This window comes from Thalassophryne amazonica, chromosome 1 (genome assembly GCF_902500255.1).
Source record: "Thalassophryne amazonica chromosome 1, fThaAma1.1, whole genome shotgun sequence".
In the NCBI taxonomy this organism is placed as follows: Eukaryota; Metazoa; Chordata; class Actinopteri; order Batrachoidiformes; family Batrachoididae; genus Thalassophryne; species Thalassophryne amazonica.
Genome location: NC_047103.1, coordinates 5,778,896 through 5,806,504, shown reverse-complemented (window position 1 = coordinate 5,806,504; position 27,609 = coordinate 5,778,896). Strand labels below are relative to the sequence as shown.

The following is a 27,609-nucleotide window of genomic DNA, read 5'->3' as shown; positions in this document are numbered from 1 at the left end:
TGCCCAAGTTCAGTCTTTGAGATCTACCTTCCTGACACTCTTAGTTGTCTCCCTGTTTCAACACACCTGACTCCAATGAAAGACTTGTTAGCAGGCTTTTAATGAGTCTTTCATTGGACACCCCTGCATACATCGACAACATCCAGAAACGCCGCCGCCTTCTCTGGGCCTGAGCTCATTTGAAATGGACAGACACAAAGTGGAAAAGTGTGCTGTGGTCTGATGAGTCCATATTTCAAATTGTTTTTGGAAATCATGGACGTCGTGTCCTCCGCACAAAAGAGGAAAAAGACCATCCAGATTGTTACCAGAGCGAAGTTCAAAAGCCAGCATCTGTGATGGTATGAGGGTGTGTTAGTGCCCATGGCATGGACAACTTACACATCTGTGATGGCACCATCAATGCTGAAAGGTACATCCAGGTTTTGGAGCAACACATGCTGCCATCCAAACAACGTCTTTTTCGGGGACGTCCCTGCTTATTTCAGCAAGACAATGCCAAGCCACATTCTGCACGTGTTACAACAGCGTGGCTTGTTAGTAAGAGTGCGGGTACTAGACTGGCCTGCCTGCAGTCCAGACCGGTCACCCATTGAAAATATGTGATGCATTATGAAGCGCAAAATATGACAACGGAGACCCCGGACTGTTGAACAACTGAAGTCGTACATCAAGCAAGAATGGGAAAGAATTCCACCTACAAAGCTTCTACAATTAGTGTCCTCAGTTCCCAAACGCTTATTGAGTGTTGTTAGAAGGAAAGGTGATGTAACACAGTGGTAAGCATACCACTGTCCCAGCTTTTTTGAAATGTGTTGCAGGCATCCATTTCAAAATGCGCAAATATTTGCACAAAAACAATAAAGTTTGTCTTTGTGGTGTATTCAGTTGAATATAGGTTGCAGAGGATTTGAAAATCATTGCATTCTGTTTTTATTTACATTTTACACAACGTCCCAACTTCATTGGCATTGAGGTTGTATTTCTTTACATTTTTTATATTTCTGTCAATTTTTGTATTTGTGACCATTTTTATATTTCCGGTATTTTTTCTCTTTATGACCATTTTTATATTTGTATGTACCTTGTATGTACTATTATATATTTTTACGACACAAATAAATGAATCAGAAATTATTAATTATTTCTCTGCATTATATGCTCATCACCATCTCATTTTCGTCAGAACGAGCAGGTGCGCTGGGACAGCGCCACCAGGTGACAGGTGGAGGAACGTACAGCCAGAGTTGAAGCAAGTTTTAAATCAGAATAATGCACACAGACAAACACACACACGGGACGGACTAACGCACCACGGGAGGGTGTCTGCGCCTCTTGTTTGTGTTTTTATTTTTTCTTCTTCTCCGGCAGAACAAAGGGAGCCGTCCACATGTTCCCTCTCCGGGCCCCTGCGCAGCTCCACCGGTCATTGGTTAACGCCGGAAACCATGCAACCTATCGCCTAATGCCATACTGAGAAGCCTCTGTGTCTGCTTCTGTGATTGGTCCAGTTGTTTGGCGCCTCTCGGACGCGCTGCAGCCGGAGTGGGCGGTTTGAACAGTGGCCGGGCTCAGAAAAAAAAAAAACATTCAAAATTAGACAAATTCTTCCTGTACAGAGTGAAGTGAAACTTCTTGTTTTTGTCCGTTTATGATCGGGGTGCAGCGTGAGTTGTTGCTACAGCGTCCGAAATAAAAGCCTGGCTGTTTCCTCCGGCTAACTAGCTCCTGAGCTAACGGACGGCTAATCCGCCGCTCGGACTCTGCCGGTCTTCGCCTCACTGAGCGGCCGTCCCCCCGGTGGGTGAGGACTGAGTCCCCTCTGTAGGTAAGACCGAGTGTCACTGTCGCTGCCTTTGGTTTTTTGGTGCTTTTTTAGGCGCACCCCTCATGGTTCTTTGTTTACTTCCCAGCTGCTAGCGTAGCTCTGTTAGCTTTGCTAGCTAGCTCGGTGGGGTGTCGTGAGAGTTTGTGTGTCTTCTCACTATTGTTTCCTCCTGGAACTTTGATTGCACCTGCTTCTGATGAAGTGTACCTGTTTCTATCCAGATTTCTTCGGAAGCTGGTCTTTTCTTTTGTTTTCACACTTTTTGAACGGTTTTGAACATCCACATCCATCTTCGCCTGAATAGGAAGAAATAGACCTTCTAACTTAGTCGCAGCTCGACGTAACTCTGGATTGTCATCGTGGGTGCAGTTGAGCTATCAAAGCTTTTGCAGTTATACATGACAGGGTGCGTTTTGAAATCATTGTCCAGGGATGACAACAAAAAAGATCGAAGTGTTCCAGAATTTATGAGTGTGTAAAAAGAAAAAATACAACAATCAAAGGAACAGAAGGAGTCAACTGTTGGTATTGTAATTAGCGTCATAATTAAGTCTAAAGGTATTAAGATCTGGTGAGGACAATGTGTTGAGGAAGGCTATTCCATAAACAAACAACTCTTCTTATTCTGTATCCTGGTTATGATTATTGTCATTGAGGAGGCAGGAAGGGAAGACTCCGGTGGATCGGTGCCATCTCCCTGCTGAAAATCGCAAAGGCAGTCAGGAAACTCCTCTGTGGCAAATTGCTGCGCCGGACGAGACTACGTTCCGAGATGCTGAAGTTGATGTGGTGTGGCTGTCATAATTGACATGCTTACACAACGTTGCATGGAAATTAGGGACAGTACTTCTGGGGCGGTGGTCCCATCTTCTATAAAGGTGACCAGACAGAGTGTTCCAATTATAGAGGAATCACACTTCTTAGCCTCTCTGGGAAAGCCTATGCCGGGGTACTAGAGAGGAGACTTAAGGCACCTTCCTTGACATTTGCACAAATTTGATCCCTGCACAGCCGTGCAATAGAAAGGATCGCTGTTGTTGTTTACTTCTGCCTTTCCGGCACGTATACACAGGCCGGTAGGCAGAACACTCCGTAGTCCAAACAGATGCGGTGAGAAAACGCACGGGAAGAGGACTTCAGATCACTTGTCAATTTTTGATCCCGAAGATCGAAAGTCATTTTGTGAGAAAGTAAATCTTGGAGACAATGACCATGAAGGATTTCAAGTTTTTTGAAGGCGTACAATTATTTTATCAGCAGTCACGCGAGGGAATGCCGTTATCAGCCTGCTGCTGCTGCAGACGTTGTTGTTTGTCTGTGATCTTTCTACTGTTTGGTCCCGTCTTTGTGGGCTGAGTGCAGCAGCAGGATGTGCTTTGACGTTGAGGAACTTTTTAAACGTGGTCCAAAAAAAGACAATCCCGCACAGTCCGGCGGGTGTGCGCATCCGTGTCTCGGGCTGCAGGTCACCTGTGTTACAGAGTCATTAAATGCAGCAGTTCTGTGTGTGGTGTGCACCCAGTGCAAGGGTGGAAAAAAATGATGGAAGAAAAACAACGAGCCAACGGTTTCTCTGTCACCAAAAATAAAAAAGCCACTTTAATTATATACACCCGCACATTGATTATATGTGGCTGTGTGGATCACACGACTTCCCAGGGAGAGAGAGAGAGAGAATATGTATGCATGTATTTATTCATACATTTTAACAACCTGAAAGCCACCACACTAGTTAGAACTGAACCATGGGTTCTTGGACAGTCGCCTCTGTGTTTCTTCTCACTGGTTTTATTTTTTCTGCGGCTTACAGTCATTTTGACACCGGTGACTCCAACTTTAAACGTTGTGTTCATCTGTTTGTCTGCAAAATTGCTCCTTTGTGTATGTTGTGGCCCGGTCACATGGCATACGACGATTCCTGAACGAAGGGGAAAAAGTAAATCGCAGAGAAAAGGTCAACAAACAAGCTTTATCACCGAATAGCCTGCGAATAAAGAGTGCAAAAGAAACAAAAGAGGAACAAAACGAAACCGAAGCTAGCGTTGATCTCCACGCTTTAAACAAAATGCGCCTGGAGCCACTGCTGGAGCAGTGTGTGTCTGCATCTGCGTTCCAGGACTCTGTGTTGGGACAGAGCTCATAGCACCTGAGTCCTGGAGAAACTGCAAAGAGAAGCGTGTGGTCCGAACCACTGTGGAGATCTGTGCACGTCTATCAATCCACCTGCTCTGGTTCCTCGTCCAGAACAAAAGAGGGATCATCTCCTCATTGTCAGAATCCTCACTGTCTGATGACACGCTGCACGCTTCGTCTTACTCCAAGTAAAAAAAAACAACAAAAAAAAAACTCGTGTGCCATGGTGACTACTCTATCACTGTATTACCTTACTAAGCCATATATATTGATTTAGAACAGAAATCTGTCAAAAGGGGGAATAAATAAAAGTGGAAAGATGATTGAATATATCAGAGCAGTAAATTGATCAGTCCATGTGAACGCTGCACATTGACTCCCCGAGTGCGATTATTTCCACCAGCTGCAGCTGATCCACAACGTAAATTCTTCCTTCCAGAACAGCTCTTATATAATCATCTGAATCATCTACTTGTTGCCACATGTACATAAGGGTTGGATTGTCATTCCTACACTCATGTTATATTTAATAAAAAATAATAAGCACACGCAGGAAGCAATGGCTGCTACTGACACTGAGTTCAAGTACTGTCAGAAATTACACAAGTTTTTGTAGTTTCAAATTCAGCAGTTGTTTGTAGCAGGACCATGGTTTTCATTTATTTTTGGTAATGGCCCAGTCACACGGCACTTAACGAAGGGCAACAAAGCCCTAACAAAACAAGAAATCTGGACTTTCATTGGCATCGTTTAACTTTTTGCTCAGCTTCGTTTCTGCAGCTGTCGCTTCGTCGGGATTTTTAAACTGTTGAAAAATTTGAGCAAAGGGCAATGAAAACCTCAATTCATCTGTATTTCATTTTGCTGTCATTTTTGATGGGGTTTTTTTATCGTTTGCTTACTTTCTGTAATGTTAGCATTTGGTTTGACTTCGTTCGACCAGCTGAATGTTTTCACACAGTGCAGAAGTCGGTTTGTGAGCACCGCTGCTGCCGCTGTGTTCATGTACCGTCGGAAATTACAGGGCAAACTCAGTCTGTTTGCTTGGATTTTTTTTTTTATCTGGGTGGGGGGTCAGCTTCACTAGGCTCAGGCACCTTATATAGGCCAGAATTGTTGCTTAATGATGACAAATTATACTGTATTTGTTGTCTTTCTGATGCCTGATTCTGTTTTTTTCTCTCTGTCTGAGGTGCAGCTCCATCCAGAGATGGGTGTGGTGTCTGTTTCTGAAACCCTCCTGTCCTGTGCACCGGCAAAATTTCCTGTATATTCGGTTTGTAAATTGTTTTGTCAGTTGTGTCACTAGCATGGCCTGTTGTTGGAGCAAATTCATTTTGTAATTCATTTTCAGTTTTATAAGAATTACCATTCTGCTTCACTTATGAGTATCTCATTGTCTGTGACACTTTGTAAATACTGATGTTACTTGTGGAAAAGTTGTAAGTGAAAATTGGCGCGGTGCTGTCTTAATGCGTTAACCTGAACTGACAATGCAACTGAAGTGTGAAAATATCAAATGTGAGTGACGAGCGGATTTATGATCTTTTCGTGTGACCGCAGGTTGATCATGGTGCTGACTGGGAAGCGCTCAGAGAAAGGTCCTGCCTGCTGGAAGAGGAGGGTAAAGTCTGAGTACATGAGGCTTCGACAGCTCAAACGCTTCAGGCGGGCTGACGAGGTCAAGGTTTGTTCACCTACACGGGCCTGCACACGGAACAGTCAGACTGAAACATGTTCATGGGAGTTGTTGGACGAGAAGTACCGGTGTCGCTGACCGAAGGTCCCCCTAGAAATCAGTCCATCCTGCCTTCAGTGCTCATGCTTCATTTCAGAGCTCAGCAGCGTCATTTCTGAGTGTTGTCATCGATTCAACGATTATCACCTCGTTTCTGCTTAAAACTGCACTCCAGTCATCATCTATCTCAGTGACGGATATCTGAAGCTTTTGTAATAATAAAAGATGGGGGAAGTGATCAGAGCGCCACAGAAAACACATCAGACTCTGAGGTGCTTGCGTCATTTCAGAGCGTCAGTAGCGACTCACCGATTATCATCTTGTTTCTGCTTAAAAGTGACTTTAGATTGATTTAAGAGGTTTTACTTTATCTGATGGTTAATAATCACATTATTCCCTTTGATTGCTTTGGGTGTAGAGACTCAGTCTCAGATGTGCTGCTATTGTCCCAAATGACGCATGCGCAGTGAAGGCAGGGCGGATCAATTTTTAGGGGGGACCGTTCGGTCGGCAACACTGTTTTTAAAACACTATATAACTTAATTTTTGTCATTGCATAAAAATTAAGTGGAGAAGCATACAGAGAGTACACACATTCTACAACAGCCATAGAAATTTTGTCCTGGGACAAACGCTATATTTACGTGATTGTAGATGTAAAGTTATAGTAACATATTTCACTATAATATGAAAATAGGACCAGTCATCCCATTTACCCATTGCAAAAGTTCGTCTGACTTCCATAAAGAATTTGTGAGGTCTAGATGGTTGTTGCCGTTGTTAAAACCCCAAATGTGAGCAGCTAAAAGGGGGAGAAACAGTCTACCCCTTTCAAGGTATGTGCATGAAAGTATCCATACTTACAGAGCCCTGGAGTGGACGTAGAAGGGGGTAAAATGTAGCGGCCTAAATGCTATTGTGTGCACATGGTACACAATCTGTTCCCACAGTTTGATTTGTGCACCCCAGATTATTAATTTTGCTTGAGCACGTCATTCCTCTGCACACAAGATCTATTTTGTAGTCCACAAATGTATTATTATTATTTATTTATTTTTGAATCTACAAAAATGTACATCTGTCAGTAGGTGTCGCTCTGAAATGTAGCGCAAAAGAAGTAATCAAATCTGCAAATTCGTTCATTAAATTGTGAGTTGCTATATGTTAAGTCAACTCAGTGTCCCCATCTTGCCCCTTCAGGTAATAAAAAAAATACACTTGTAGACATACCTGATAAACAGAGGGAGCCACAATTTTTCATCTGTACGTGTACAAGCAGTATTTTCTGAGATACAACTTAATGAATGTGTCAGTTTTTAGTTTGTGTAGATATTTCTGAGCTTGTAATGAAGCTACTTGGCTGAAAGTTTCTACACAATCTTAGAGGAACCTAAATGGTCATTTTCTACGCCTAGAACTTTTCACGTTGCTTCTGACAATTTCCACAAAAAAAAAACCCATTAATTAAAACATACCCCTTGTTTTTGTTCTCAATGGAGCAAAATGGTTGATGCCCCGGTGTTCATATTTGTATGGGAGTTTAGTTTTCCACGTGTCGGATGCAGAAAGAACATTAACTTGAAAGATGAGGAGGACCGTATCCATATGTCCCCCCCCCCCCCCCCCCCCCAAAAAAGAGCATCCACTCTTCCCTTTTGAATGAAAATTTGTTGAATGCCCACCCTAAAATAAATTAATTTTGTTACCGCAACACATTGTAAAAAGCAAAAAATTTGTTTTTGCAACGTTTTTATCATCCCTTCCGTGTTTTACTTGTGACAGTGTCGTCGGTGTGCACAGTGATGTCAATTTGAGAGTTTACAGTACGAGGGTTATGTAATCTGACATCTGTCAGTTAGTTGGTTTTTTTTTTTTTTTGTCATTAAATCAGACATTTTATTGAAATATGTGGAGGGTGTGTGCGTTCCAATTAAAATTAGTCGTGTTTGTGCATCCGTCCAGACCCTCTTTGGGTAGAGTTTGGAACAGAATACCCAGGGTATTTTGATGTGCGAGTACAGTATCGCTTTTGATGTGAGGGAGAGCGAGTGCCAACATTTTGGCCATGGGCATTTCTCTGTGCCTGATCCAGCACGCAGGTGCCTGAGTGTTGAGGACCCCAATACTTGGAGAAGGTCAAGGACACACCTACGCTCCACCTGGCTGCAGCAGATAGATGGTTATTTTAGAGGTGCGGGAATGGAATGGTTGTCTACCTCGGTGGTTGACATCCAGGACCCATGGTGGCATCATGGATGTGGTGAAAAGTGACACCAGCCCACGTGCCTAGGCACCTTAATTTAATAACTGTAGCTGTGATACTCGATCAGAAATGGATTTTTTTTTCTCATATTTCTCAAAAATGCCTTCACTAAAACCAAAAAGTCACCAGGATGATGATTATTGAAGACAAAATATGTCCACACTCGACTCACTACATTTTGGGGCGGAGCTTTTGCTGCACTTGTTGCCATCTTTGTGTAAATCCAAAAGAATTACGTTCCCAGTACCTACGTTACGGCAGAACAATGGGAACCTTCACGTATTGAAAATTGTGGCACCAATTTGGTACCGAAGTATTGGTTCTGGATCAAACGCGCCTTGTGAACTTGCAGTGCTGAGAATTTGTAACTTCACAGTTCCTCTCTTTTGTCCTCCAGAGCATGTTCAACACAAACCGTCAGAAAATAATGGAACGAACCGACATTCTGAACCAGGAGTGGAAGACCAGGCGGATCCAGCCGGTTCACATCATGACGTCGGTCAGCTCCCTGAGGGGGACTCGAGAGGTCAGCAGGTTAAAGGTGGCGCTGCGTGTCTGTGTGCCCGCGTCTACACAAAGGCTTTTAATTGACTGTCCTCTTGTCTCGACCAGTGCACGGTGGACAGCGGCTTCTCCGAATTCTCCAGGCAGGTCATTCCCCTGAAGACTCTTAACGCTGTGGCCTCGGTCCCAGTCATGTACTCGTGGTCACCACTACAGCAGAACTTCATGGTTTGTATGCACACGTATCGGCTACGTGCACGTCCAAAAAAAAAAAGAATTCCAGCTGTATTTGTAGCGTCTGAGTCGTCCTCTAATGAGCCTTACCTTCAGAAGTGTCTCAAGCAGCTTTAAATCAGATGTTAACTTCCTTTCCGCTGGTTTGTGCTTTAATGACAAATTTAAGATGTTTTGGGATGAATTTCATTTGGATCAATTTGAATAGTTTTGGTTTAATATTGAAGTAAAACATTTTAATAGGTGGGTTTCACGTCCGTGTGCGCTGTGTTTGAGGTGTTATGAAGACTCTGTGGTCATTTCCACCTTAATTGTTCTTGCATGAAATTTGAAGCCTGCTTCTCAGTTATATGCGTTTCATTTTTGTAAAACTGCAGACTAGAACTGGTGCAGAACTAGATCCTGTCAGTCGTCATCTGTTTTCACTGAAAAACAAAGCAAATAAATCTGCTGTTGCATCAGGTGGAGGATGAGACTGTACTCCATAACATCCCCTACATGGGAGATGAAATCTTGGACCAGGACGGGACTTTTATTGAGGAACTAATCAAGAACTATGATGGCAAAGTCCATGGGGACAGAGGTGAGGGTCAGCAGGATTCATCAGCGTTTGTTTCACAATCGTTTCTTCTTTGGGGTTCAGATTTCAATACTTTGAGTTAGAGACCTGAATGTTGTTTTGTGTTGTGCAGAATGTGGCTTCATCAATGATGAGATCTTTGTGGAGCTGGTTAGTGCGCTGTCTCAGTACAGTGACAACGAGGACGATGAAGAAGAGGATGATCAAGACTACAAGGTGGATCTGAATGACAGCAAAGAGCACCAGGAGGAACCTCGCAAAGACGGCCTCAACAACAGTGAGAGTAAGAACCGTCGCACCATGTCAAGTCCGGTCAGAGCCACTTAGAAATCCTGCAAGGCTACATCTGGAGTAAAAAAGACTGTTCAGAATTATGGTGAATATCAAACCACCCTGGATCACAGAGTGAATGGATCCCTGTCAAATTTCCTCCACACATACCAGGTTCAGCTGAGGTATTTGTGAGTTCTTACTCACTAGTGCAGCAGATAACAGAACACTTAGAGGAATCCAGAAAATGGTGATACAAGCACCAAATTTGGCACAAATACTTCTTTTATACCAAGGTTGAGACCGATTCGGGATCGGCTTCCGACACTGACGTAATAATCTGAAAATACCGATCCAACCCACGACGTTTTCTGATATGTGAGGGGCCGCTATAAATCCTCTCGACTGCAGCTCTCTGCTTTGTTTGCTGCTGAACGTGAGGAGGGGAGGGGGGCGGTTTCTGAACCTGAGCTGTTTGAGAGACCTCTCTTCCGCAGTGTTCTAGCTGCGGGTAGCGGCAAATTTCCGCCCGGCTCTCGGGTTTGTCTGTTCATCAAACACGGATTTTCCAAAAAATTAACTGAATCCTTGCTGAAAATGTGTGCTGAAAAGTTAGCTGCTTCAGCATCCCGAGGTTGTGAAACGTTATAAAAAGCCAGCTCAGATCGCAGCTGAGGAGGACAGACAAACAGATTCTGTCCGCTGAAAGGGGAAAAAAATCTCCATCAAAGTCCTGCACATGTGCATCACTGATGATGCATTTAGAAATTTACGGTTCATTTTACAGTTGAAAGGCTTCATGTTTCTATAAAGTTAGAAGTTTCACAGCATGAAACAGCGAGAGAGAGAGACGAAAGGAGAGAGAAAGAGAAAGCGAATGAGAGACAGAAAGAGAGGGAGAGAGAGAACTTAATTTAATTTTTACTCTTTTAACACTTTCTTTGACTATGTAAACATGTTTCCCATGTCAATAAAGCCCCACTGAAATTGAAAATTGAGAAGGAGAGACAGAAAGAGAAAGAGACTGTCTTTTCTCTTTAAGTCAAATCAAATCTCAGCTGGCCAGCATGGGAACGGACAGACCTGGATGTGGACATACACTGTAGTCCTCCTGTATTCTGATGTGTCGTATTGACACCTCATTACTCGTCCCTGCATTTGTGTGCCAAAAAGCCAAACACAAAACCTGATAGGACCACATGGATTTAAGAGGATGTTGACACTGTTATTGTATATTTAAAGCTTTTGGAGATGATATCCAGGTCAGGAATGTGAAGAAATACACAAACATTTCCATATCAACAATTCCATCTTAGAGCATAACATCAAAACACAACATTGAAAGGTGACTTGCAGGGTTTTGATTTGTTAAAATGGCGATGATGGTGCAGAGCAACACTCCAGCTGGTGGTTTATTAAACTGCGGCCTCCGTGTTTGTTTTCCAGACAGAACCAACCACGACAGCAGCAAGAAGTTTCCCTCCGACAAGATATTTGAAGCCATCTCCTCCATGTTTCCTGATAAAGGTTCCACCGAGGAGCTGAAAGAGAAGTCAGTGTTTTAGTTTGAATCTGCATGTGTTTTGCATCCTGTGGAACTGTGGGTGTGCCTCAGGGTTTATAGAGCCCTGAAACAGAATATTTAAGGTCTGGGTGGAACTCGAGGTCCGGCAGGTGACAGAAATGTTTAGACTTCATACTGTCGCTGTTCTCCATTTATTTGGTGGTTTTTCCTGAAACAGGAACAGGTTTTTCTTCTGCTGAGTGATGCAGGCTGCCTTGTGGTTTCTCTGCAGGTACAAGGAGTTGACGGAACAGCAGTTGCCGGGCGCGCTGCCCCCTGAGTGCACGCCAAACATTGACGGCCCGAACGCTCGCTCGGTGCAGCGGGAGCAGAGCCTGCATTCGTTCCACACCTTGTTTTGCAGACGCTGCTTCAAATACGACTGCTTCCTACACCGTGAGCGCACGTTGTGCATGTACACCAACACATCACAGCTGCTTAATTGAAAGCCAAGATGCATGAAAATGTTTCTCAAACTTTTACTTTCCTTCTGTTAGCTTTCCATGCTACGCCAAACACATACAAGCGCAAAAACCTGGAGAACCTGGTTGACAGTAAACCCTGCGGCATCGACTGCTACATGTACCTGGTGCAGGTGAGTGGAGCGCAGAAATGTGAAGTACCGCGGTGGCGGTCTAAATGCGTGTGAAAAGTGCCCGGTTTTGATTCTGTCCCCCTGTGGTTTCTCAGGATGGGATGGTGAGGGAATACCCCGCAGTTGTTGTTGCAGAACGGGCGAAGACGCCGTCTAAACGCACAGTGGGTCGTCGCCGTGGACGACTGCCGAACAGCAATAGCCGGCCCAGCACTCCCACTGTTTCCTCGGAAACCAAAGACACAGACAGCGAGCGCGAGGGCAGCAAAGACGACGAGCGAGACAATGACGAAGACAAGAAGGATGAGAACACCAGCAGTTCAGGTACGGACTCGTTTTGTTGAGTTGTGTGTCTGTGAGAAGAGTCTTGGTTCCGCTTTTGCTGTTTTCGCTTGTCACCATTTCTCGCGTGTTTGTGTGTCCAGAGGGGAACTCGCGGTGTCAGACTCCTGTGAAGATGAAGCTTGTGGGCGATGCTGAAGCAGTGGAGTGGAGCGGAGCTGAGGCGTCTCTGTTCAGGGTTCTCATCGGGACTTATTATGACAACTACTGCGCCATCGCCCGGCTCATCAGCACCAAGAACTGCAGACAGGTCAGCTACGAAAAACTTACAGAAGCGTCGGCAGAATTATTCAGAGCCTGGATTTATTTTTTGTTGTCTGACCAAACTGCCCAAAATCAAAAGAGAATGATGGTTTTATTGATTTTATATTATTTACAGTCGGGATGGAGCGATGCGCTAATGCTATGATACACATATCAGGGTTAAAGAAATATTTTTTGAGCCTACTGGTCAGGACCAGTAGCACTAATGTTCTTTCTGGTCCTCCTGGTCTGAGGTGGTGGCCCCAGGTGTTTGGAAGCTCAGAGCCTCCGACAGCGAGCCTCAGCGCAGCATCAGTCATCACCAAGGTTGGGTAGGATTACTTTGAAATGTAATCCAAAAGTAATCAGATTATAAGTAATCCAAATGTATGTACATACATACCTACATGTAATCGACATGTATTCTTTCAAAGTAATCCTACCCAACCTTGATCATCACATCATGCACATGTATTCAATCAACATTCTATAGCATGATAGAATGTTTTCACTTTGTGTTGAATGTAGTAAAGTTATAAACATTTTTTCTTACATGATCCTCTACTTTCACGTAAATGTGCTGTCCACCTTATACTTCACTTTTCTGTAATTCTGGCCTTGTGCTTGTCTTATGGAGCACAAATAGACTTTACTCTTGTTACTTAATCCACTTGTCTGTTCTTGCTACGTGACCTCTATAATATCTCTGATTTTTTTGGTAACAATTATACCTGTTTCTTCTCAGACTAATATGATGAAAATTTTATGAATGGGTCAAGTGAGGACTCTGCAATCTTTACTGTGAAAAGAAACATTTTTGTCACATCTTCCACAAATAAAATTCTACTAGAGCCTCAAAACATATTTGACCTTTAAAATGAAGGTTGGGACAGGGCAGTTTGTTCTAAATGTAAGAATTAAATCATTTTACCAGCCAGTTTTCTTGAGAAATGTCAGGGGATGAATACATGAACATTTCCAACTCACTGAGTCTAGCATTAGGGGTCTCCAGTTGGTTCAAAATGCTGCAGCCAGACTTTTGACACGAAGCAGAAAGTTTGACCACATTACACCCATTTTGGCCTCTCTTCACTGGCTTCCTGTCCCAGTGAGATCAGATTTTAAGGTTCTGCTACTAGTCACAAAAATTGGTCACGGACTGGCACCTCCCTACCTAGCTGACCTAATTAAACCTTACGTACCGGCCCGGGCTTTGCGTTCTTAGGGTGCAGGACTACTTTGTGTCCCTAGGGTCAATAAGAAGTCTGCGGGTCACAGAGCTTTCTCTTATTGTGCCTCTGTTCTGTGGAATGATCTCCCTGCATCAATAAAACAGTTAGATTCTGTGGAGACTTTCAAGTCCAGACTTAAGACGCACTTATTTTCCCTTTCGTATGGCTAGCATCCTGGCATAGTATAGTTCCACGCTATTCAATTTCAATGTCTTTTAATTTATATAGCACCAAATCACAACAGAGTTGCCTCAAGGCACTTCACACAAGTAGAGTGAGGAAAGTAAGTATTTGAACACCCTGTGATTTTGCAAGTTCTCCCACTTAGAAATCTTGGAGGGGTCTGAAATTTTCATCTTAGGTCGGAAATCACAATGTATGATTTTTTTTTTTTTTTATAATTTATTTGTATGTTACTGCTGCAAATAAGTATTTCAACACCTGTGAAAATCAATGTTAATATTTGGTGCAGTAGCCTTTTGTCTGCCATTACAGAGCTCAAACGTTTCCTGTAGTTCTTGACCAGGTTTTCACACACTGCAGCAGGGATTTTGGTCCACTCCTCCATACAGATCTTCCCTAGATATTTCAGGTTTGGAGTTTCAGCTCCCTCCAAAGATTTTCTATTGAGTTCAGGTCTGGAGACTGGCCAGGCCACTCCAGGACCTTGAAATGCTTCTTACGGAGCCCCTCCTTAGTTGCCCTGGCTGTGTGTTTGGGGTCATTGTCATGCTGAAGACCCAGCCATGACCCATCTTCAATACTCTTACTGAGGGAAGGAGGTTATTTGCCTAAATCTCACAATACATGACCCCATCCATCCTCCCTTCAATACGGTGCAGTCGTCCTGTCTCCTTTGCAGAAGAGCACCCCAGAGTATGATGTTTCCACCCCCATGCTTCACGGTTGGGATGGTTTTCTTGGGGTTGTTCTCATCCTCTAAACATGTTAAGTGGAGGTGATTCCACAAAGCTCTATTCTGGTCTCATCTGACCACATGACCTTCTCCCATGCCTCCTCTGGATCATCCAGATGGTCACTGGTGAACTTCAAACGGGCCTGGACATGTGCTGGCTTGAGCAGGGGGACCTTGCTGCCCTGCAGGATTTTAAACCATAAGAGCATCATGTGTTACTAATGTAATCTTTGTGACTGTGGTCCCAGCTCTCTTCAGGTCATTGACCAGGACCTGGTCAATGACCTGGTGGGTAGGGGTTCAAAATTTGCAGCAGTAACATACAAATAAATAATTTAAAAAAAATCATACATTGTGATTTCCAGATTTATTTTTTTAGATTATGTCTCACAGTGGACATTCACCTAAGATGAAAATTTTAGACCCCTCCATGATTTCTAAGTGGGAGAACTTGCAAAATAGCAGGGTGTTCAAATACTTATTTTCCTCACTGTAAGTACCGTGTGAAGGTAGTTACAGTGGGAGTTAGTAAGGTTAGAAGTACCGTTCTAATCTTACTAACCCTCAGAGCAACCGTGGTAAGGAAAAACTCCCTCTGAGGAAGAAACCTCAAGCAGACCAGACTCAAAGGGGTGTCCCTCTGCTTGGGCCATGATACAGACATAAATTACAGAACAATTCACAAAACGAATATACAGGAAATGCTGTTGGCGCACAGGACAGGAGGGTCTCCAGCACAAATACAATTCCCATCTCTGGATGGAGCTGCACCTTAAACAGAGAGAAAAAACAGAATCAGGCATCAAAAAGACAAAAAATACTGTATAATTTGTCAGCATTAAACAACAAGAAAAACAGAAGAAATACTAAGGTGATCGCCGGCCACTAGCCCTAAGCTTCACTAAAAGACCCAGAATTTAGGTAAATTTGAGGCTGCGGCACGCTCTGTTTACTAATAAAATGAATTAAAAGAGTAAAAAGTGTAAAACAAAACTATACCAGTATGCTAGCCATACGAAAGGGAAAATAAGTGCGTCTTAAGTCTGGACTTGAAAATCTCCACAGAATCTGACTGTTTTATTGACGCAGGGAGCTCATTCCACAGAACAGGGGCACAATAAGAGAAAGCTCTGTGACCCGCAGACTTCTTATTCACCCTAGAGACACAAAGTAGTCCTGCACCCTGAGAACGCAAAGCACGGGCCGGTACGTAAGGTTTAATTAGGTCAGCTAGGTAGGGAGGTGCCAGTCCGTGAACAAGTTTACACACTAGTAGCAGAGCCTTAAAATCTGATCTCACTGGGTCTGAAAGCCAGTGAAGAGACGCCAAAATGGGTGTAATGTGGTCAAACTTTCTGCTTCGTGTCAAAAGTCTGGCTGCAGCATTTTGAACCAATTGGAGACCCCTAATGCTAGACTGCGGTAAACCAGAAAATAGAACGTTGCAGTAGTCCAATCTAGAAGAGACAAACGCATGGATCAGGGTCTCAGCATCAGCCATAGACCGGATGGGACGAATCTTAGCTATATTTCCCAGGTGGAAAAAAGCAGTCCTAGTAATATTTCTAATGTGGAGGTCAAAGGACAATGTAGGATCAAAAATTACCCCAAGGTTCCTCACTTTGTCAGTGTGATGTATGACACACAAACATAGGTTAAGTGTTAGCTGGTCAAATTGATGCCAGTGTCTCACTGGACCAAGAACCATCATTTCAGTCTTATCAGAGTTTAAAAGTAGGAAGTTTCTAGACATCCAACTTCTCACTGCTGCAAGGCAATCTTCTAAGGATTTTATGTGAACGAGATTACCAGCAGTTATCGGCATGTATAACTGAGTATCATCTGCATAGCAGTGAAATGTAATTCCTAAACACCACAGTATGTGCCCAAGGGGTGCTATATAAAGGGAGAAAAGTAGGGGACCTAAAACGGACCCCTGTGGCACCCCAAATTTCATGTCACTAAGGTTAGAGGTAGTGTTACTGTACAAAACACAGTGAGAACGGCTGGTCAAGTATGACGTCAGCCATGCAAGGGCACTCCCAGTAATCCCAAAATGATTTTCCAGCCTATCAAGTAGAATATGATGATCCACGGTATCAAATGCAGCACTGAGATCTAACAGCAGCAGAACCATAGTGGTGTCCAAATCCATCGTAAGGAGAAGATCATTCACCACTTTAGTGAGAGCCGTCTCTGTGGAATGATATTTTCTAAAAGCAGACAAAAACTGAGTTATGCTTGTTTTTGTTGATCAAATCGGAGTAATAGGTCCGCTTTGTAGCCAGTAATGCATGCTTATAGTCTAAGATAGCATCACGCCATGCAAGGTGGAAAACGTCTCATTTTGAACGACGCCATTTCTGTTCTAGACCTCTTGCCTTATGCTTGAGGTCATGCAGATAATCATTGAACCAAGATGACTGTGTTTTGGGGAGCGCGGTTTTAACAGGTGGTGCAATCATGTCGAGTGTAGTTTTGAGCACTGAGTTTAAACTATCCACAAGACTGTCTACTGATTGGGTATTTGCCAAATGTGACGCTAATGCCGCGTTCAGACCGGGCGCCCCCCAGACCCTCTGCGAAATTTCCACGGATTTCACAATTTTCATTTCACAGCCCTGCAAATAGGAGGAGCTTCCATTCTGCTTGCCGGCTCCGGTTGTCAGTCAAGTTAACATGGCGGACCTTGATCACACGGAGCGAGTTGTGCTCTTAATTATTGTGGAAAGCTGACAAACGTCGCCAGCGGCGCCGTCCCTGGGTTCACAACATCCTCATGAGATGTTCCCAATTTGGGGAGGATCATTATTTGCTGCAGGAGCTGCGTCTGGATGACGGCCCTTTTAGCGGTCCTTCCGCCTCTGCAGGACCCAGTTTGAGGACCTCCTGTCCCGTTCACGCACGCACATGTAAACAATAAAAAAAAAAAAACTGTCCGCTGCTGCTCGCTCTCTGTCATAATTGTGTTTATAAACCAGTCACCATTTATTTTATTTTACATCTGTGTAGTTAATAAATAAAATAATCTTCACGGAAGATTCGCTCACGCCCGCATGTAAGAGAAAAAAAGAACTGTCCGCTGCTGCGGTGCTGCTGCTTGCTCTTCCCCCAAAAACTCATAATTGTTAAATAAAGGACAAAAGGAACATAAGTCCTGCTCACAGGTTGGCTACCAGAGACAGGACATGTTCACATCCAACTCAGTCAAACTCCAGACATCTCCACATCACTACATATCCAGTCTCTGATTGACGTCGGTCTAGCAGGGGAAAATATCTAGACAGACGTCAAAAGTCACTGGTCCGTGACTTCGGACCAGTGGATTTCTCTATCCCTGCATATCACAATTCAATTCGATGCATAATTACATTTGTATGAGGAATGTTTAACATTAAGGAACCATTATTCTTAAGTATTTTGTGTATATTCTAAATAATTTATAATTCTTCTCCAAGAGGTTCTTGTTCTTATTCCTTCCAGGCAGTAGTTACATTTTTTTGTTGCATTGTGATATTCATCTAAAAAAATTATTTGATTTGATACAGGCTCAAAGATACGCAATATATCATTCCATTGCTATTTTACAGGCCATCACAGTCGGTTTATCTAAAATGTAACCAGTTTAAACTGGTTTGTCGTTGGTTGATAAAAATAATATTAATTAAAAAAACATTTAAAAACTTTACGGTACTTAATCTGAGTGCAGTGGGCCTGTAACATTGGTATGTAACAGGCATGTGCCTGTTACACCTTGACGCTTTAGCTAGAGTGTACTGATGGACAGCCACGTTTCCACTGAGCGGTACCGGTTGATGTGGTTAAGTCCAGCTTTGCTTGCAGTTCCTCTATCAGCGGAAGCCCTTTTTGGTAGGCGGAGCATGCAGTCCATGCTCACCTTCAAGAGCGAGTACGACTCAGTCCCTTTAACAGCTTTGTCCACTTGAAACTGGTGCGCTGCTATTTAGATGACAGAGTCAAATAGGTGAGATGTTTTCTGGTGGGGAAACGTGTCAACAGTTATATGAGCGGATTATTTCTGGGAGCAGCGGCAGTTTGTTCAGCCTGAACTGGTCGGCAAAGGTTTTAAAATACAGGTGCTGTTGAGACATAGTGGCTGTCCATTAAGATGTGGCGTCTATCTCTTCCAGGTCTACGAGTTCAGGGTGAAGGAGTCGAGCATCATCGCACGCGCTCCTGCTGAAGACGAGGACACGCCGCCGAGGAAGAAGAAGAGGAAACACAGACTGTGGGCCACTCACTGCAGAAAGATTCAGCTGAAGAAAGGTCAGGGGTCACCTCAGCGCTGTGTTCATCTTGGCATATGGGGGGGGGCAAGCAAACAAACAAACAAGGAAACAAGGAAACAACTATTTCAGTCAATCCTCACGGGTTTGCATTGATATTCATCATAGAAATGACACTGCTTCTTTTGCTCCACCCACTCACAGATGGTTCATCCAATCATGTGTACAATTACCAGCCATGTGACCACCCTCGGCAGCCCTGTGACTCGTCCTGTCCTTGCGTCACCGCCCAAAACTTCTGCGAGAAATTTTGCCAGTGCAGTTCTGAGTGTAAGATGCAAATGTTTTATTTACCCAGATTACCGGAACTGTATTTTTAGGGTTATAAGTCGCACCTTTTCTGTACTATCGCCTCTTTAGTTGAGGAATTATTATTATTGTTATTATTTAACTATTTACTTATTTTTTTGCATTGTTGTAGTCTTACACACCTCTCTGCAGCTTCTCTCCCCCTGCCATCCCCTCATTACCCCATCCCCGTAGAGACGGTGCCTGCTCCCAGACCACCAATAACCAGCAAAAATCTATTTAAGCATAAAAATTCAAAAAGAAAAAATAATATAGCACCTTCAACTGCACCACAGACTAAAACAGTTAAATGTGGTCTATTAAACATTAGGTCTCTCTCTTCTAAGTCCCTGTTGGTAAATGATATAATAATTGATCAACATATTGATTTATTCTGCCTTACAGAAACCTGGTTACAGCAGGATGAATATGTTAGTTTAAATGAGTCAACACCCCCGAGTCACACTAACTGTCAGAATGCTCGTAGCACGGGCCAGGGCGGAGGATTAGCAGCAATCTTCCATTCCAGCTTATTAATTAATCAAAAACCCAGACAGAGCTTTAATTCATTTGAAAGCTTGACTCTTAGTCTTGTCCATCCAAATTGGAAGTCCCAAAAACCAGTTTTATTTGTTATTATCTATCGTCCACCTGGTCGTTACTGTGAGTTTCTCTGTGAATTTTCAGACCTTTTGTCTGACTTAGTGCTTAGCTCAGATAAGATAATTATAGTGGGCGATTTTAACATCCACACAGATGCTGAGAATGACAGCCTCAACACTGCATTTAATCTATTATTAGACTCTATTGGCTTTGCTCAAAAAGTAAATGAGTCCACCCACCACTTTAATCATATCTTAGATCTTGTTCTGACTTATGGTATGGAAATTGAAGACTTAACAGTATTCCCTGAAAACTCCCTTCTGTCTGATCATTTCTTAATAACATTTACATTTACTCTGATGGACTACCCAGCAGTGGGGAATAAGTTTCATTACACTAGAAGTCTTTCAGAAAGCGCTGTAACTAGGTTTAAGGATATGATTCCTTCTTTATGTTCTCTAATGCCATATACCAACACAGTGCAGAGTAGCTACCTAAACTCTGTAAGTGAGATAGAGTATCTCGTCAATAGTTTTACATCCTCATTGAAGACAACTTTGGATGCTGTAGCTCCTCTAAAAAAGAGAGCTTTAAATCAGAAGTGCCTGACTCCGTGGTATAACTCACAAACTCGTAGCTTAAAGCAGATAACCCGTAAGTTGGAGAAGAAATGGCGTCTCACTAATTTAGAAGATCTTCACTTAGCCTGGAAAAAGAGTGTGTTGCTCTATAAAAAAGCCCTCCGTAAAGCTAGGACATCTTTCTACTCATCACTAATTGAAGAAAATAAGAACAACCCCAGGTTTCTTTTCAGCACTGTAGCCAGGCTGACAAAGAGTCAGAGCTCTAGTGAGCTGAGTATTCCATTAACTTTAACTAGTAATGACTTCATGACTTTCTTTGCTAACAAAATTTTAACTATTAAAGAAAAAATTACTCATAACCATCCCAAAGACGTATCGTTATCTTTGGCTGCTTTCAGTGATGCCGGTATTTGGTTAGACTCTTTCTCTCCGATTGTTCTGTCTGAGTTATTTTCATTAGTTACTTCATCCAAACCATCAACATGTTTATTAGACCCCATTCCTACCAGGCTGCTCAAGGAAGCCCTACCATTATTTAATGCTTCGATCTTAAATATGATCAATCTATCTTTGTTAGTTGGCTATGTACCACAGGCTTTTAAGGTGGCAGTAATTAAACCATTACTTAAAAAGCCATCACTTGACCCAGCTATCTTAGCTAATTCTAGGCCAATCTCCAACCTTCCTTTTCTCTCAAAAATTCTTGAAAGGGTAGTTGTAAAACAGCTAACTGATCATCTGCAGAGGAATGGTCTATTTGAAGAGTTTCAGTCAGGTTTTAGAATTCATCATAGTACAGAAACAGCATTAGTGAAGGTTACAAATGATCTTCTTATGGCCTCGGACAGTGGACTCATCTCTGCTTGTTCTGTTAGACCTCAGTGCTGCTTTTGATACTGTTGACCATAAAATTTTATTACAGAGATTAGAGCATGCCATAGGTATTAAAGGCACTGCGCTGCAGTGGTTTGAATCATATTTGTCTAATAGATTACAATTTGTTCATGTAAATGGGGAATCTTCTTCACAGACTAAAGTTAATTATGGAGTTCCACAAGGTTCTGTGCTAGGACCAATTTTATTCACTTTATACATGCTTCCCTTAGGCAGTATTATCAGACGGTATTCCTTAAATTTTCATTGTTACGCAGATGATACCCAGCTTTATCTATCCATGAAGCCAGAGGACACACACCAATTAGCTAAACTGCAGGATTGTCTTACAGACATAAAGACATGGATGACCTCTAATTTCCTGCTTTTAAACTCAGATAAAACTGAAGTTATTGTACTTGGCCCCACAAATCTTAGAAACATGGTGTCTAACCAGATCCTTACTCTGGATGGCATTACCCTGACCTCTAGTAATACTGTGAGAAATCTTGGAGTCATTTTTGATCAGGATATGTCATTCAAAGCGCATATTAAACAAATATGTAGGACTGCTTTTTTGCATTTACGCAATATCTCTAAAATCAGAAAGGTCTTGTCTCAGAGTGATGCTGAAAAACTAATTCATGCATTTATTTCCTCTAGGCTGGACTATTGTAATTCATTATTATCAGGTTGTCCTAAAAGTTCCCTAAAAAGCCTTCAGTTAATTCAAAATGCTGCAGCTAGAGTACTGACGGGGACTAGAAGGAGACAGCATATCTCACCCATATTGGCCTCTCTTCATTGGCTTCCTGTTAATTCTAGAATAGAATTTAAAATTCTTCTTCTTACTTATAAGGTTTTGAATAATCAGGTCCCATCTTATCTTAGGGACCTCGTAGTACCATATCACCCCAATAGAGCGCTTCGCTCTCAGACTGCAGGCTTACTTGTAGTTCCTAGGGTTTGTAAGAGTAGAATGGGAGGCAGAGCCTTCAGCTTTCAGGCTCCTCTCCTGTGGAACCAGCTCCCAATTCAGATCAGGGAGACAGACACCCTCTCTACTTTTAAGATTAGGCTTAAAACTTTCCTTTTTGCTAAAGCTTATAGTTAGGGCTGGATCAGGTGACCCTGAACCATCCCTTAGTTATGCTGCTATAGACGTAGACTGCTGGGGGGTTCCCATGATGCACTGTTTCTTTCTCTTTTTGCTCTGTATGCACCACTCTGCATTTAATCATTAGTGATCGATCTCTGCTCCCCTCCACAGCATGTCTTTTTCCTGGTTCTCTCCCTCAGCCCCAACCAGTCCCAGCAGAAGACTGCCTCTCCCTGAGCCTGGTTCTGCTGGAGGTTTCTTCCTGTTAAAAGGGAGTTTTTCCTTCCCACTGTCGCCAAGTGCTTGCTCACAGGGGGTCGTTTTGACCGTTGGGGTTTTACATAATTATTGTATGGCCTTGCCTTACAATATAAAGCGCCTTGGGGCAACTGTTTGTTGTGATTTGGCGCTATATAAAAAAAAGAATTGATTGATTGATTGTTGCAGTATGCTTTTATTATTGCTTTTTTTCTTTTCTTCCTTCTTTCTTCACATTTTTTTTTTGTAAAAAATTAGAACAATGACAGCAGTATTTTTAAGTTGTCTGTCACAGTGCAAAACAAAAATACAGAAACACAACTTCAAGGTGTGTGTGTGTGTGGGTGGGTGAGAAACATATATTTTTCTATATATAGTACCAAAACAACAAAAAAGATAATGCAAAAGAAAAAACAAACCCCCAAAAACATCAGTTCTAAAAGTTTGCAGCCTGTTTCCACCGTTGTATTTATTTTCTACTTGACTAAAAGTGTAAAGTTTCTGTTGTGCTGGTTTTTGGGTCCAGGTCAGAACCGTTTTCCGGGTTGCCGGTGTAAAGCCCAGTGCAACACCAAACAGTGCCCATGCTACCTGGCAGTGCGGGAGTGTGACCCCGACCTCTGCCTGACCTGCGGTGCTGCAGATCACTGGGACAGCAAGAACGTGTCCTGCAAGAACTGTTCCATCCAGAGAGGCGCCAAGAAGGTACTGCAGGGAGCTTAAGCCCCTCCCCCAGCAGGCCCAGACTTTGTTTTTAAACATTATCAGCCTGTTATTAAGGTGTGTGTGTGTGTGTGTGTTCAGCACCTGCTCCTGGCCCCGTCAGACGTGGCTGGGTGGGGAATCTTCATCAAAGAGCCGGTTCAGAAAAACGAGTTCATCTCCGAGTACTGTGGAGAGGTACGACTCCAGAACACAAACGGGTTTAAAACTTCAAGTCCTGCTCGAGGTGGAGTCTGTTAACGTGGGAAAAGTTTATTTGATTAAATTCACACCAGCACTTTTTCAGGTAAAGACATGAACCCTGAAGTGACCGAGTGGGATCATTTATGACCCTGGGAATGTATTTTTCTGCACCATTTTTCTAATTTTAATCAGAAAGAAGTTTCCTGCCATGACTTTGTCAATCGATTTGTCCTGCATTTATTCATAGTATTTTACAAGGATCAATCGAGACGGATTCTTGATGCCCAGAGTGAAAAGGATGATGGACAAATATATTAGCAAGTCAAATAAATATGAAGAACCCTAAAACAATCATTTATATTGAAGTTTTCCAACATAAAGTTAACAAGGCCTTAAAAAACCTACTCTGTTAGTCGCTAAAATTGCTTCAAGAAAAAAGTATTTGATTGTTGAAATAACATTTTGTTGCTTTTTTTTTTTTTTTTTTTTGCAGATCATATCTCAGGATGAAGCCGATCGGCGAGGAAAAGTCTACGACAAATACATGTGCAGCTTCCTGTTCAACCTCAATAACGGTAACGTGACCGCGGCGGAACGTGCGGGACTGTTTTGGATTTCATAATGCAGCTACTGTTTTTACTTCTTTTTTTTTTAAGTTCATAATTGGATCAAAGACTGTTTCAAATCTGCTCAATGAACAGAAAAAACAAAACATTATGAATGAAGCTTTTGTGTGTTTTAAACCTGTAAGAGCGCCGAGTGTTTAATTAACAATCATCAGTGACGTCAAAACAAAAGGGATCAAAGTGAGATTAATCGAGGTTTAAAAACTGGATGTGTTATAGGTGCTATAATTAATTAATTAATCAAAATTAATGTTATTTTGACAGCTATAAAACAGTATATATAACTTTGAGTAAATTCACAAATTAAAGGAATCGCCTTCATTGGTTTGTTAAATCAGTAATAAAAACGATCGCTGGTTACGGCTATAATTTGTTTGTGGTGTGTTTACTGCTATAAATTAAAAATATTTGTGGTTTTAATCAATAACATGAGTTTGAGATCATGAAAGTTCTCTTTTTGCCTCCACAGACTTTGTTGTTGACGCAACGCGGAAAGGCAACAAGATTCGCTTCGCCAACCACTCCGTCAACCCAAACTGCTATGCAAAAGGTGAGAACGGCACTTTCTTACCCACAATCCCCCTGTTGCTGTGCGGCGTCCTGCGGCACTCACGGTGTTTGTCGTCTGCAGTCATGATGGTGAACGGAGATCATCGGATTGGCATCTTTGCCAAGAGAGCCATCCAGACCGGGGAAGAACTCTTCTTCGACTACAGGTGGGGTCGTGCCCCGTAACCACGGTGACAATAATTAAAGACGCCTCATCCAAGAAAGCAGTTTGTCAATTAAATAACAGAATAATTTGTGAGATTTTCTGCAAAAATATTTAATCTAATATTTAAATTTATTTAATTTGAAGCTAGTTGGGGCGGAGCTGTTTTGGAAGTGGGTGTTTCCTTAAAGTTTATCGTGTATAAACAGTGTTGAACTCGTCGTCATGGTGACATGTTTGCATGGTGCCCCTTGCTGGATTCAGAATTCTCACCTGATGGATTTTGTGCGACAGGTACAGTCAGGCCGACGCCCTGAAGTACGTCGGCATCGAACGGGAGTTGGAGATCGCCTGATTGTGACGTCTACCTCCTGCAGACCAATGACACAAAGGCCTTACACACAACTATACACAACGGCACAATGTCCACTTCAGCCCCCCCCCACACACACACGATTTGAGGGTCGTAGGAATATTTGATCTCAGTCAAACGGTGCTTTGCCCCATGGACTCCATTTCTATTTTCTCTCGTCATTAATTTGGTTCCTTCTTTAGGGGCGGAGTCTTCTTCATTATTATTTTTTCTATCCGTCAGCTTTAACGTGACGACATAAACCACACGACTTGAAAGAAACTTTTTAATTCAACCTTCAGGGACCAAAATCCTCCACCAGCTCAACCGCTGCGCCTCACTGCACGATGGAACGCTGTGGTGCCGCATCCCACAATCCCTCACTTCAGGAAGGAAGTACAGCTGCAGACTTGTTGCTGTAACTTATTTTTTTGTAAAGTTTATTTATAAAATAAATAAAATCCTGGAAGAACCTGATCCGTAGTCAGGACCAAAAAAAAATGTGATTGTAGTTCATAAATAATTTTGCTTTGAACCCACTTAAAAAAAAAAAGATATTTTACTTAAATTCAGCCTGAATGCAACAGTAACCATAGCAACAGACTAGCAGGCATTGTTTGTCTGCTCAGAAGAGCCGAGTGTGTGTCCTTCACTGGACGGATGAGGGCGCTGTTTCACCAAAACACCATTCATGTGAAATCCAATGAGATGTTTTATAATAATAATAATAAATCTCAGTGATGCTTTTTTTGGCCAAAGTCCGTCCTCGCCAGATTCCATCATCATCAAACTGCAGCGTGACTCTGCCTCTTCTTCATGGGCTACCTTCAAGGGTCTTAAGCTGAACACAAACTTTGAAGTTCTAACTGGCACAAGTCTGTAGTCGACCAAAACCAGTCTGCTTCTCCTCTGGAGCTCCTGTTTTCCCATAATCCTCCAGGGTTCGGTCTGGTTTTTCCTTGTCGGTGCTTCAGACTGGATCTTCGTCGTCGTTGTTATGTGTTTGTATTTTTTTTTTTTTTTTTTTTTTTTTTAGGTAGGACTTCAGCTCATGATGTTCACTTTTTTTAATGGACACTTGGTGGCGCTGTGGAACAAAGATTTTTCTTTCAGCAGTCGCTCAGCAAATTTTCATTTTGATCAGGTCTGAGTTGAATTTTGGTCACTATGGCAACAGTTCATGTTTCAGAAATCGACAGCTTTGTGAGCGCAGCCTCGTTAACTGGTTAAAAAAACAGTCATTCTGATTTTTCAGATTAAATTTAGTTGCTGATTAGATTCTGGTTCTATGTTTGACTGAAGGACAGTCAAACTTTTTTCTTCTCAGGGAATTACCATGAAAATGAGTCCACAACAGTAACATTTCACGACCCCCCCCTTTTAATTTTTTTTCTTTTCTTTTGATTGTCAGTGTTGATTTAAAAATAATTAATTAATCAAAAATGTAAATATTTCAAACGTTATGGCTCCAGATTGTCTAATTTTAATTGATTAGTTGGACAAACATCAGGGACATTTAAAGAAAAAAAAAATACAAAACCGTTTGTCCACATCTTCTGTGATAAATAACTTAGCAAACTCGCATCATAAAACTTATCCAACTGACACTGAAGTCTGGATCTGATCAGTGGGATATGCGCGCTTCACTCCCGTCGCCACGTGTTTGAGCAAAAGGCAACTTTCAGCAGCGACTGTTTTTAAACTAATACTGTGAATAATTTTTTTTTTGTCCCATTATTACTGTTTGAGTTTTGTGTGAAATTAAGTCATTTACAAACTCCACTGTGGCCAGTGTGATTTTAGGTCTGAACCGCTGAACCACGCCCCCTGAGCTGGTCTGTTTTTGGTGTGACACGCCTACACTGAGAGGGGCGGGAAGGGGCGTGGCCAGCAGCTCCTTTCCATTTAGCAACTTCAGCTGCTGTGAGGACTTTTAGGCTACAGCTGATAGCGTTCATCAGTGTCGCAGAACCACAAGTCATTTGTTTCGCCCAAAACCCAGCTTAAAAAAAACTATAGAATTCAAGTTTCTTGATTCTTGTGTATTTTCACTTTAATTATAAATACTGTTTTACAGTATTTTAAAGCTGACCTTTTTTTTTTTTTTTTTTTTTTAAGTATTTTATGTTTTAATCAGTTTTTCTGATCATTTACAAACCATTTAGACTAAAAACACTCAGTGGTTTTTACTCCATCCAAGTCAAAAGGCTGTTTAGTTTAAATAAACTCAACTTGAGTGGATTCACCTGGAAAAAGGCTGACTTTTTGTGTGTTTAAAAAGTTCCATACTTTTCTCTGTGTTGACTCGTTTTATTTCTTACATCTTTAAAAATATTTTTAGAAAAATCATGTTATAGTAATTCTACTCAGGAAACAAATGATCCAACTTCAGCCCATCATCGGATCACCTTGATCACGATGACCCACCGATTTTTCCAAAAAGTTGTTTATGTCTGATTGACGCCTTTGTAACTGAGCAGCAAACCAGAAATATTCTGACGGTATTTCCAACATTTTTTCAAGCATTCTGCCCGGCAACAATGAAGGATTTCCATTATC

The 27,609-nt window shown here is 42.3% G+C and overlaps 1 protein-coding gene and 1 long non-coding RNA gene across 3 annotated transcripts; one reads left to right on the top strand and one right to left on the bottom strand.

The window, feature by feature from the left end:
* Window positions 1–1,569: 1,569 nt before the first annotated feature.
* ezh2 (enhancer of zeste 2 polycomb repressive complex 2 subunit) lies at window positions 1,570–26,278 on the top strand. Of its 2 annotated transcripts, none has more exons than XM_034189043.1 (19): window positions 1,570–1,824; window positions 5,525–5,648; window positions 8,360–8,488; window positions 8,575–8,694; window positions 9,163–9,283; window positions 9,393–9,563; window positions 10,997–11,102; window positions 11,347–11,510; window positions 11,612–11,709; window positions 11,805–12,033; window positions 12,135–12,301; window positions 18,594–18,729; window positions 18,894–19,019; window positions 22,981–23,159; window positions 23,259–23,354; window positions 23,854–23,935; window positions 24,456–24,536; window positions 24,618–24,702; window positions 24,993–26,278. In XM_034189043.1, exons 2-19 carry the CDS (start codon window positions 5,532–5,534, stop codon window positions 25,051–25,053), a joined length of 2,268 nt encoding a protein of 755 aa, XP_034044934.1. In that variant the 5' UTR covers window positions 1,570–1,824; window positions 5,525–5,531; the 3' UTR covers window positions 25,054–26,278. The 2 variants fall into 2 exon arrangements, with proteins under 2 accessions (XP_034044934.1, XP_034044996.1); XM_034189105.1 differs by having other exon boundaries at window positions 1,570–1,828.
* Window positions 19,728–26,944, bottom strand: LOC117527031. Its single transcript, XR_004565421.1, has 3 exons — window positions 26,862–26,944; window positions 25,853–25,857; window positions 19,728–19,737 (listed from the first exon to the last, which is right to left on the bottom strand). It is a non-coding gene; the product is annotated as an uncharacterized LOC117527031 (long non-coding RNA).
* Between the last annotated feature and the right edge of the window lie 665 nt (window positions 26,945–27,609).

What these genes read in the sequence shown, in the direction of transcription:
- ezh2 (XM_034189043.1), top strand. Translation starts at nt 5,532, where the DNA reads ATGGTGCTGACTGGGAAGCGCTCAGAGAAAGGTCCTGCCTGCTGGAAG. An exon ending in CACTACAGCAGAACTTCATG is followed by an intron (nt 8,695 to 9,162) that starts GTTTGTATGCAC and finishes CTGTTGCATCAG; the next exon opens with GTGGAGGATGAGACTGTACT. An exon ending in GCACCAAGAACTGCAGACAG is followed by an intron (nt 12,302 to 18,593) that starts GTCAGCTACGAA and finishes TATCTCTTCCAG; the next exon opens with GTCTACGAGTTCAGGGTGAA.